The 13102-nt window shown below is 37.2% G+C and overlaps 1 protein-coding gene across 1 annotated transcript in view; it reads left to right on the top strand.

Annotated features, from left to right (window-relative positions):
• Positions 1 to 12897, top strand: part of LOC139692287 (probable chitinase 10) — a 38994-nt gene extending 26097 nt beyond the window's left edge. Inside the window, exons 12-19 of the mRNA XM_071590415.1 lie at positions 762 to 862; positions 1378 to 1509; positions 2827 to 2954; positions 4534 to 4657; positions 6243 to 6428; positions 8129 to 8257; positions 10057 to 10257; positions 12577 to 12897. Of these exons, the coding sequence (XP_071446516.1) occupies positions 762 to 862; positions 1378 to 1509; positions 2827 to 2954; positions 4534 to 4657; positions 6243 to 6428; positions 8129 to 8257; positions 10057 to 10257; positions 12577 to 12831 (1256 nt within the window). The 3' untranslated portion in view covers positions 12832 to 12897. The remainder of the gene's footprint in view (positions 1 to 761; positions 863 to 1377; positions 1510 to 2826; positions 2955 to 4533; positions 4658 to 6242; positions 6429 to 8128; positions 8258 to 10056; positions 10258 to 12576) is intronic.
• Positions 12898 to 13102: the final 205 nt, after the last annotated feature.

The raw sequence follows: 13102 nt of genomic DNA, 5'->3' as shown, positions 1-13102 counted from the left end.
AAGGAGGATATAGATGGTAGCAAATTGAGTAAGGATGGCAAAGAAAGCCTAGAGAGTACTTTTTATATGGGGCGTAGTTCCATAAAGCGTGGAAACATTGTCGTTGAAGCAATGTGATAGTAGTCGGCCGGAGGCTTTTAAGATGTGGGTTTGAAGGGGGATGTCAAAAATTAAATTTTCGTAAAAGAAAACAAACTTAGATGTAAAAGGCATTGTGGGGGAAGAGAAAAGATTTCTGGGAGAGAAATTCAAATAAGGCAGGGAGATTGTATGCAGAGCATTTTCATTGGGGATGTACTCGCACCTGTGACTGTAAACTATGGAGGAGAACGTTAGAAAAGCGGATATGGGGAGGAGGAGGATTGGCATTTTATACGGAATAAAGGGAGGAATAAGGAATTTAAGGACGGTTTATGTAGTGTGGAGTGAAAGTTGGTCTAGTTACATGGAGCCAAAAAATGTAGTGATATTCAGTCAGTGTTAATTCGAAGCCCACCTTAAGTGGTAGACTACGAAATAATCATAATAAAATCAAAACTAGTAGCTTGTAGAAAAGTCTTGGCTTGGTTTGCTACTTTGTTACTGGAGGGGATGTTTTTCTAGTTTTCACAATAACCCCGCTATCTTAAGAAAATGTTAACAATCATAGCTTATCTTCTTATTATTTCCTCAATCAATAATTTTTACTATCATCCGTGAGTTCCAAAACTCAATAATATTTTATGACTGATTAAATAACTGAATTTCTAACCACTATCCAGGTGCTTTCACTCGGTTCACGAAGCTGAAGGAAAAGAACCCAAAACTGAAAACATTACTAGCAATAGGGGGGTGGAATGAAGGATCTCCTAAATATTCAAAGGTAATTCATAACAATCATTGATATGCTTATGCTGACAATCCGGCTACACCTAGAGTCAAACATTCGTTCACTGGTTGACCTTCTTGAGATGAATCTACTCTTGACTCATGAACAACCAGGTATTCAAATCTGTCTGCATCAAATTCATAACTTGTAGTTTCCATTTATAACTTCAACCTATCTGTACTTATCTCAATAATTAATTATTATATAAAGTTCGTAATATCATTACTATAGAATTACTTCTCGTGCAGTGAAAAATACTTTCAAAACCTAGCTTTAGAAAATAAATGGAGTACAGCGTCCTGTCCAACCAAAGAAAACTCTATGGTAAATTACAATTTTGTTTGCTATAATCCTGACTTGAGCCTTATAGCTCATGGAGTCTTAATAAGAAATATCTCATGATTAATGAACGTAATATGTCCTTCATTTGATTTTGGAATCAGGATAAATTCTAGGGGATGCTTTTTCAAGTATTTAAAACTTTGTTAATGACAAAATTACATTTCCAGATGGTGTCTACTGCTCATAGCAGAAAAACATTCTTGGTTAATGCTGTTGATTTCTTGAAGAAATACGGATTTGATGGTTTGGATTTTGATTGGGAATACCCTACTCTTAGAGGTGGCGACGATTCAGACAAGGTGAGTTTATATCAGACACTGGAACGAAGGTTAAGCATGAATATGAGATTTTAGAGGGCTATCATGAACAATTTGTAATGTGATAAGTGTAAATCGTATCATCACTTTTATACAATATCACAATAGCATATATTTAATGTCCAGGAGTACCCTACAATGAAATAATTGGCAACTACTAACCTTTACTTGATGTTGCCCAATTTTTTCGTTAATCATCCACCTCGCATTTGATATTGCAATTCTAAAAATTAAGGTTTACTATAGTATGCTCGTAATACTATTAAATATACACATAGAGATAAATAGATAGAGCATAAATATACACGTAAAGAGGAAAATGATTGCACTTTATATCAGTGAAAATAAAAGCTATTCGCATGACATTGGGAAATTAGTACTCAGATGAGATAGTGCAAAAGAAATACTTATAATCCCTAGACCCATAGGAACACCGACGAAATGGACTAGACAAAACTTTGCTCCACGTAATTACTATGACTCATTACTTTTTGATTTAAAAATATTTGCCAGTAAAGAAATGCACTATCAAAGACTTATAATTCAGATTGTAATAATTGTAGTTCGAATTACAGCCGACTAAGACAATTACTTTAATGTCAATCTCTCCGCCAGGCGGATTGAATTATACATATATGTGTGTATATATATGTATATATATATATATATATATATATATATATATATATATATATATATATACATAAAACAGTTCAATTATCTTGACAGCGTTTTGGACCGTTAGAACGCAAGAAAAAGAATTGAGTTAGGTAAAAAGACTCACAAGATGGAGGGAATAAAAACATTAAATTCAATTCATTAGCCATCAAAAAAAGACGGAAACCATTAAGTTACATTGCTAATGGAATAGATATTTTCCCATCAACAACCAGATTGAATAAATAATTGAAACTGCAGACTGCAAAAATAATTCAGTGTGATCTAACATTTCGATGGCACTACCTCATCTTCAAGTGAAGATGATGTAGCCTGTAATCAACAGAAGTACACCCGAGGATAATGCTACTTCAAAATCAATACATAAAAAAATAGTTTTAAGTCAACATTTCGATATTAATGTTTAAATATTGCGAATAAATTTAGATTTAGTAATTGAAAAGTGAAAAGGGTCAAAAGATTTTTTAGATTTGGCAGCTTCCATTTTCCAGGTTTTAGAAAATCTATATAGTCCCGGTTTGACTTGAAAATATAGACGTGTCAAAAGTCTTAGACCCATAAAAATACTACCTTAAGAGGTTGAATACACTAAATAACAATATATCTTTTACCTTCACACAGGAAAATTTTGCTACTTTCCTCTCTGAAATGCGCGAAGTTTTCGACCAGAATGGCCTAATGATGACGGCTGCTGTGTCTGCGGGCAAGGGGACAATTGACCCAGCCTATGACATCCCAGCATTGGGCAAGTGAGTGACGCTCAAGAATCAACAAATATATGTAGATTTATTTTGGGAATATTGTATAATTTAAACGCATTATTTCTTTGAAGGGGAGGCTTTATTTGCCTTCTCAAAGACTAATTTTCAAGTTACTTTTGAAACTTTTTAACACTTGAAATAATTGATGTTATTTACATTCTGCCTTTATGAAAAGGAGAACTTCACAGCCATTTTCAATTTTTTTTCATCACGTAGTGAAATCCATAGTTTTTACTTAGTTCAGGTTAATTGTGGAACATGATGGTCAAGGATTGCATGAGATCATTATGCCTGCATATTTGTGGCGTGTACTCACTTTGGAGATAAACATGGTATGATAATCACTTTCTTATGACTTCATATTCTCATAAAATTTCATGAGATTCCTCGAAGTAGTGTTTTATAAATGAGGTTTAACTGGTAAACATAAAAAATAAAACTGAGCAATGAAGAATTCCAATCATATACCAATCTTTAAATAAACACACTTCTCCTACAGACGCCGTGCGTAACAAGTTTACTGTCTAAAAACAAAAAATAATCGTTGAAAAATCTCAATATTAACGATACAAAAAACTAATAAAGAAATTTCCATCCACTTAGAAACCATTAATAAACTTCATGTGCTGCCAGAGAAATTGGAAATCAATTGTAAACATTACAATATATGGATGGTTTATTTCATTTTCATTTCTTAAATGGTTTATGCCTACAGATAGGGTAATCTGGCATCTGCACAGGGATGTTTTAGAAACCCCGAGTAGAGAATTATTTGATCTAATTAGCCACTTGTAACCTGGGATAACAGTTAACGGTATCTATTTTCTCCTAGAAGTTTCAACCTCTATCAACTACGTCTTTACCCCTATAAAGGATCAATGTGTAGAAAATATTCTGAGGATAACTATTATGTCTTAACGAAGCGTACGGAATGTCTATATTTTATTTTCCTATTAATGGTGGAAAAAACCCATCGATATTATTCATCTATTTTTGCTGATTTTATAATTTATTTCCTACACCATTATAGTAGGTTTTTACTACGCAGTAGTTTCCTTTTTAAGAGCCAAAGGAAGACGTAAAAGATTTATCAAATGCACTTTTCAATCAGCCCCCTCGTAGAAGATGCTATTGATAGTGGAATTAAGTGCAAATATGTCTTTATTCAAATTTTGGATGGGTATTCTGACAGCACATTTAATGGTGAAGCTGCTGTATGCATCGCCAACAGCTTTACTTTACTCTAGATTAGAAAAATTATAATAATTACATTTAAAAAAGGACACGCATTCCATAGAACCCGTTCAAAACGATACTGAAATATTAAAAATATATCAAGTGATAGGCTTCTGTTTTAAAAATCTTTAGTTTTCATTCCACCTAATGATCTTGAAGTCCTTAAATCAACTGAAATATCCAATTCAGAAGTTGAAAATGGATTTTTGCTCTAGTTTTACACGTCACTACTGTTTACTAAATGATATGACTCCACCTTGTACTTCTTGGTGCCTTTGAAGTAATTATAATAAATTGAACGCTAAACCATTTATCGCACATGCAACATTAGGTACCTGGACCACATTCACGTCATGTGCTATGACTACCACGGTTCATGGGATCCAGTCACCGGGCATAATGCACCACTGTACTTACATCCAAAGGATTACGGTGACTACGTGTATTTTAACGTGGTGAGTATTTGATACTAATGCATATTGTCACGCAAGATTTATTCCGTTAGCGTAACTACTTTGCTAGAATATTTAGGCTGGGATTCCCTTACAAAGCGGCGATTACATTATAGATTAAACTTATGAAAAACATTTAAAGATGGGTCCTTTTCCGATGACATCAAGAACATAATCCGAACCCTAACGTATTACGGGCGGAGGGATCACGAACATAAGATTAGAGAGATTGACTGCAAGACAGAAAGGTTTAAATGGTCATTTTTTCCAAGAACAATAAGAGACCAGAATGCTTGCAGTCGAAATCCCCCAGGAGCCGGCTCGACATAATAAGTATTAACCTACAAGGTAGTGACTGCGCATGGTTATACGATTATATTCATACGAGGGTCATCCGGAAAGTAGTACCCGTTCGTGAAATAAAGACACAAAAGTAAATATTAACAAACATAAAAAATTTTATTTGAAAGAGGATACTTTAAACTACTTCTCAACATAATCTCCAAGCAAATTAAGGCATTTGTCATAACGTGTGACAAGTTTCTGTATTCCTGCTGCATAGTCCTTCGCCGCCAGCTCATTGAGATACGCGAGGGACCCATCTTGCACAAATTTTTGCATAATGCAGATGGTGTTTAACAATTTCATGAACAATTGTTCGAGAAACATTGGGAAAATGCTCACAGATGTCATCAATTGTGACGCGCCGATCGTTCCTCACGAATTCGTCAACTGAGCTCACCAGTTGGTCTGTAATGACAGACGGTCTCTCCGAACGCTCATCGTCGTGTGTGTTCCCCCTCCCCATGTTGAAGTTGCGACACCACCGCCGAACAGGCGACTCGTCCATTACATTGTCTCCATACACCTCCTTTAATTGGCGATGAATATCACATGGGCGAACGTTTCTTGCATTGAGGAATTTAATCACTGCCCTCACTTCACAACTGGCGGCGTTCTCAATTTTTTTAAACATTGTAAACAATCACAGAAACAACACAGGCAATGCTAGCGTCACGCAACTTGGCTCAGAGAAGGCAGACAAGCCACTGAAGCTATCTGACCTCGTCCAGCGGCTACTCGCGTCGTCAGCACTTCATGCGGCACGAACGGGTACTACTTTCCGGATGACCCTCGTATGTTTTTTGCAGGTTCGCCTCACCTTTCCCCATCCATTTGAAAAACCCTAACCCCCTTATCCCTTACCCTTTCCTCCTGGTGCTGCACCCCCTGCCACACACCTTTTTGGTGGCTTGCTAAAAACGTTAAACATCATCTTGAACCACCTCCATTAAAGGTTCAAAAGAAAGAGGAGATGTATTTCCACCGATTCCAAAAAATAGACGTAAAAATTTGAATACGCATAAATGTGTATGGAATATGAAAATTTGAAAACGCAGACCGTTAAATGGATCATGCCCAATTTTCATAAATAATTATATTTGCCTTAAAAGTGATTTATTGTGAATATAAAATCAATTTTATTGCACACATAATGCTTTTTTTCGCTAGTCACATAATTTTTAAATTGGCTTTATCTACATTGATTTGTCGTATCTCACTGATTGCAAGTTAAATCATTTTTCAGAACTTCACCATGCACTATTGGATCGAGAAAGGCGCTCCTCCTGAGAAATTAGTCTTGGGCATGGGTCTCTACGGCAGATCTTTCACCCTGTCGAATGAAAAAAAGAACGGCCTCTATGCACCAGCTGAGCAGCCAGGCAACGCTGGACAATTCACAGAGGAGCCTGGATACCTTGGATACAACGAGGTTGGCAATAAACACTCACACAAATATGTTTTAGGTACCGGATCAATATCGTGTCCAGATATGGTTGTACGTTCGCCCATTTCCATTTATCGGAGTACCGTTATTATTATTATTGGTATATTACCGGTTGAAGTAGGTTTTAAATAGAATCAGACTACACAACGGTTCAGCGGTACATTCTCTTGCCTCACCTAATAATACAATCTGAAATCCGAATCTAAAATAACCCAGTCTTCAATTCCATATATTTCCTTCCTCTCTTCATTCCAATCAGCAAGCTTATCCTAGTCCTGCCACTTCCTCGTATAGACACGGGTCTCCCCTCTATCACAGTCTTCAAAACGCTCCGCATCCATCTTTCCTATCTTATTTGTATTTCTCCCAACGATCCCCTCTCTTCCCCCAGCACACCTGACACTTCCTCGTTTGTTTTTCTTCCTTTCCACTTCGCACTTTCCATCCTTCTCCACACTTACTTTTCAAAAACCCTCAATCAACGAGTACACCTATCATCCTGCTTCAATTGCAATGTTTCCCCACAGTACAAAACCCCGCCCCAAATCAAAGTTTTGACGAATCTTTTTTTAACATACTTACTCAACGTCCCTGTCTTCAATTTCCCCTCCTTGCAAAAACTTTTTTACAAGTTCATCATCTTAGGTCCCTACTACTTTGACAATTTTGGTTCAAAAAATCACGCTGCTCCTAACTCTGTGCCTAACCGTTATGTAGCATAGCTGATGTCTTCATGAAACCCCGATGACATTTTAATGCATACCTACGCCTGTTGTGGTGTTTAAACGAAGTATTCGTCATGATTGGATCTTACCTCTTGTAAAACTCTATTCCTTGCCCCCCACGGTCCTAAACCCCAGTTCCCTACCTCACTCTCATCTCTTCCTTAGTCTACCGTAGCGGTACAGTCCCTCATCACTATGTGCAGCCCTCCAAGAACACTCACCAATTATATCCTCTAACTGGTCGTTACGCTGTCGACTGCTTCCTCCCTATGATTTCTTGGTGGCATCTAGGAACAATGACGAATTTCTTTGGTTCAGCTTTCCTTCTACTAATAATCTATTAGTCGCTTGCTCTTGTTCATCACGCTTCCTTTTATAATTTGGCTCATTATTATTGCCCTCCCTCGCTCTCTCTCATTCTCCCTCTTCTGTGTATTGCTTTGTAATCATCGCTCCAGCAATCCCAACTATCCGTTAGGTTCACCTCGCAAAACCCTTAAATATCTGTATTTTCCCTCTTCATCTTTCGCTTTATATTTTCTAATTTTCCTTTCCACAACATCGTCTTAACATTCCAAAATCTTATCATAACTAGTTACCATTAACATAAAGTAAAAAAAATAAACGATACGTTTTAATTAATACATGTACGAGATTAAAATTATTTTTTTAAGCATTTCAATTAATCTAAATTTGTTACGATTCCTTCTCTGCACAAAGAAATTACTCTTAATAACTTCAGTGATTCATAATGAAAATATAACTTGAGCCAGCATTATCGGAAAAGACACACTGATACATAATATCAAGCGATATCAATTACATTCACTAAGGTTTGTCCTCGCCTATATACCTGCTTTATAATAGTGAGTTAAAAAATCCACTGCCGGCTCTTCACTGCCGTTTGAGTCAGCAGACTTTGAAGGGGAGGTAGTGATACATTTTATTCCACTTTTGCAGCTCTGCAACCAGATGAAGGCGAATCCATCTGAGTGGACAGTCGTTAATGATCCTTACATAATGGCTCCTTATACGTTCAGGAAGAGCCAATGGATTGGTTATGATGACCCTGAGTCTATCAAGTTGAAGGTAAGCTTCGTAAATATAATTTCAAAATGATAAAAATGCTAACCTTGAAAAAATGGCAAGTTCAGCAAATATTCGCCCAATCATCGCGTATCTATGCGCGGGAATTATATTAATGAATTTAATTAATGAATTTAATTAATGAATTTAATTAATTAATTTAATTAATGAATTATAAATGAATTAATTTTCCCACTTAATTTTATATCTCTACACTATAGAATGGTAAGCAACAAACATCATTGTGTGGACTTGATACCACCAGACTTTACAGAGGTAATACTTCTATTAGATATTGGAACTTCTATTAATATAAATGTTATATGCATTGGTACTCATGAGCTTCTGAACTGGTGAGCAAATTTATTTCCAAGGGAATCCCTAGGGGACACTGCAATCACAAAAAAATGTGATATTAACAAGAAAATTAAGTGATCAATGTAAAAAGGATTGATGAAGAATAATAAATGTCAACATATAGTATGAAAAAAATTTGCCAAACAAAAAACAGTACATACTGTGCATGTCTACATATTCCCATATCTGCACACTCTCATATTCTGCATATTCAAAAGAAAAAAAATGAGAAACTTAATCTTGTAAAACAAAGGAGGCTTCAATTACGTTAAAAAAAGGGGAAACATTCAGTGGAAATGTCTTGGTGTCAAAACATAAATGCTTCTCTTGAATGATAAAATATTTGACTTGGGAAAAATAATTAAATGTAATATTCCTCGACCACCTTCAGTAATAGCTTTAAAATAAAGAGCAGATGTATTTCCACTCCTTGCAAAGAAGAGACGTACATATTTGCATATGCATAAATGTCTTACAGGGAGTACTAACTACCTGCAAGATAATAGAGAACAAAGCTGTTCGCGGTTTTATCGCTAATGATTCTCATGATACGATTTGTTTTAAAAAGTACACTGATGAACTCTAATAGACATCACCCCAAATAATGCTATAATATGTAAGCTTAGAATTGGCCACAGAATTAGAAAAACATTTTTAAACCTTTACTTTTACATACAGATTACCGCACCGCAAATTTTTTCGGAGCAGCACCACAAATGGCTGTCAATATTGTTGAATTTGGCATTCCCATTTTTTCTTGCATTATCAGTGCAACTTCAATAATTATCTTGTGCACGGAAATTATGTTATTATTATCGAAAGTGACTTTACCTTTACAGAAGTAGTTTCCAAATCAATACCAATAAATCAACATTTTCAATTCAATACCAGAGTATATTTTTGCCCTAATTATGTGCCATTTTATACCTGATTTAATTAATTGAAATGAGTATGATAAAATCATATCCATTGAATTTCGAAACGATTTCATAGGTATCAAAACACAGGAATATGGTTATATTGTGCAGTCCATTGACTGCAATCGAAACACAATCACTTAAATCGTTACATATACTTAATTAATTACAACACACCAAATTTACTCATGAATCGGCATAAAATATTGGTGTAAATATCACCATGAAATCATATCAGTCTATGACTTGGGCATGTTGAAGGTAAAAGGGCACCCTGGACTTATAACACTGGAGATTTAAGAAGAAAATAGTGAATACATAGCATTAGTGGAAAAGTTTCTGACGATGACCCAACTTTACTAAGAGAAAACAGGAACATTGATAGCGCTATTTGTTCCACAGTGAAAAAATTCCAGGATCTACATGTTTCACACGTACATTTTAGTTTCAGTGGACAAAACTTTGCGTCTCCAGACGTGTAGCTTTCCTCCGAATCATCCTAATTTGAATTTCCCTTATATTCTGCAGGCTCAGTTTGCCGTCCAGCTCGGACTTCGTGGCGCTATGGTTTGGAGCATTGAGACGGACGACTTCCACGGAGGGTGCCACGGTCAAAAGTTCCCACTCTTGAACAGCATCTGGGAGGGACTCAACGGTGGAGAAGTCCCTACGCCTCCTCCGGCGCCGAGCACCATATCACCTCCGTCCGACGGCCCGACCGACCATACCGTAAGAGTCGATTCGCTTCTATCACACCACTCCCGAGCTGGTAGAGGGAAAGACTGCTCGGTTGTCCTATCAATTCAATTTCGCGCGATGACTGAGTAGCATCGTATATTCCTTACTTGAAACTATATCATTGAATAAAACGAAAGTACGAGTAGTATGACACAGGATGAGATCTCATGTGGTGAGGCTACTTCCCACTGACATTACACAGGCTTACGAGTTTCATACTTAATAATTAATTGAAGAGATGTTTAGAATTTAGATGATTTAGATCTTTCGATTGACTATATAATAAGAAGTTTAGATGACCCAAATTGCTTGAATGATGAAATGCTTAAGGCCACTCTATCGATTTATATTTTGGATGTGAGATGTGTCAACGAGTTCGAAGATTCGGATGGTAAATATGTTTGATATTGGTAATTATAATTCAAATTTGATTTTACTCACATTACTATCAATTTCGTACGGTTATCTTAATTATCATTCATGCTAAATAAATTGACCCGGCTAGAGGGACGATTGGTTTGATTTATCGTCAAAACATAACAGATAATAACCTCGGCTAGTGTCATATTCAAGGTTCCAAGGGGAATCTTCGAGTTTCAATTTTTAAGTCAGGTTTTTGGGAGTACTAGGGGGTAGAAAATAGAGACTTTCACACAGGGATAGAATTTTCAGTGGAGCAACCACTTTCTTTAGCGGCAAAGCACCTATAGGTTTTATAAAAACTACTTAGTAGGTTTGATATGCGAGGGTAGAGCTCACCTACTACTAATCCCAACGGCGTGTGAAATTCACACATCAGGGTAAGAGGGGCCAGATGCTTTCTCTGTGTCGCCAATGACTTCCCAGGAAGATCTGGTATCCAAAAAATAATCATACAGCTTGGTTATTATTTAGGAAGCTGAGGTCTCCTCAGAAATCGAGCCCGGTCCCTACGGACAGTAGTCCAACTTTGTATGCACCAGACTACCATGTCCCTTATTTGATATACTATATATATACACACACATGTTTATTCATTGTATTCAGTCATTCATATGGATACAGATATTACGAAAAAGGATAGAAACATATAAAAGACGAACACAGGAAGAGTGGGGGAGGTGGACTCGAGCAGATCAAAAGCGGAAAAATGTCTCCTTGACCGGAACTCGAACTACGGATCTTCCACTTTCCGGGCCGATGGGCTTACTTATGGAGTCACTTAAGCTTTTGAGGAAACGCACATTACAATGAAATCTGCGGGGGCTTATGCAACCACTTTCCCAGATTCTTTGGCCAGGAGATGGCGTTAGGGAGCTATTTTACCTACCTAAGAAGAAATAGACGATGGCACAAGAGGAAAGGATAGTAGAGAAAGAAATCATACAATGTCATTAAGGATAGGAACAGTGCGTTTTCGTGACACGCATAGCTAGAAGAAAGAAACGTTTCCTGAATAGCTAAAGTGGATAAGAGTATCAGTTTGGCAAGTCGACAGATCTGTGATTCAAGTCTCTCTCTCAAGAAAACTTTTGGAGCTTGTGATCTGCTCGATTTTCACCTTCCCCACCACTCCTGTGTTTGTCTTTTATATGTGTTCCTATCCCTTTCCCTAATATCTACATCTATGTAATAAATATGTTTTCGCCATTTAGAGGATTTTCGTGTTAGAATGTGAGTGTGCAGGAAAGAGATAAACATATAAGGGACAAACATATGGGTAAAGCGGCATAGCGTGAATTCCAAGCAGAAAAAAATCTTTCACCGCAATTGGCCGCAATTTACCGCAATGTGAGCACTTGTCTGGCCAATGTTCCACAAAAGAAACAATTTTTTGGGATGGATCTCAAATTAAAGAGCATTGAAAGCTCATTTCTGCTTTCCATTCATGATTCCATGTTTCTCTAGATGAGCTGTTGTGAAACTAAACTGTGCACGAAGTCAAGTGTGCATATACAAGCAGCCTGCCACAGTTTACTAAAAACTAAATTGAAAGAAAAAGAAGAAGATTCCGTCACATTCCCAAACACAAACTCTCTCAATTTAGAGACTTTTGAGGTTTTTAACAATACACAGGAAGAAGTTTAAAATCATGAGGTGTCACTTTTCAAAGCTATCTTCCTATCTGGAGATGTGGAGGGTTCATTATGAGGATTTCAGCAAATTCGACGGCTCTCGGTAGGTCTGGATCCGAAAAGTAATAATTATATCGGAAATAGGAAACAAGTTACTCTCTCCGACCATTTCTCAAATCGATGAACTCGCAGGAAATAAAATGTTCTATATTCAAGCCCGCACATACTGAGACACCTTAATTTTTTCCATCAACAGCGGAAAACTCTCCCACCGGCCACGACTACCACCGCACGACCCACACCCCCACCCACGGAGATCTGCAAGAAGGCGGGCATGAACCCGGATCCGAAAGACTGCACCATCTTCTACCTCTGCACCACAGACACATTCGGGAAGTGGCAGATGGTCCAGTTCAGGTGTGGTGCGGGGACCGTGTTCGACCCCGTGTCGGGGCAATGCACGTGGCCTTCCGCAGTCCCGGGGTGCGAGAATGCTGGGAGAGAGGACTGAAGGTCCCGAGGCGGCACTGATGGACTCCTCGAACGATTGCTTTAATCGCAGAAACTGGAAGATGTTTGAAACGCGATGAATAAACTTCTTTTTAAAACTGATTTTGTTCTATTTTAATGCCCGACATGGAGAAGACATATCACCTACGAATTCCTCGTTCTTGCATAAAATACAAGAATATATATGCACATATATATACACATATATAACAAACTTTGAAAGCAACAAACAATATAAGAACATATAAAAATATCACTCACACGCTATTTCT

This window comes from Hetaerina americana, unplaced genomic scaffold (assembly GCF_022747635.1).
Source record: "Hetaerina americana unplaced genomic scaffold, ioHetAmer1.1.p SCAF_1, whole genome shotgun sequence".
In the NCBI taxonomy this organism is placed as follows: Eukaryota; Metazoa; Arthropoda; class Insecta; order Odonata; family Calopterygidae; genus Hetaerina; species Hetaerina americana.
Note: the sequence above shows the minus strand (reverse complement) of the source record. Positions and strands in the feature narration are given on the sequence as shown.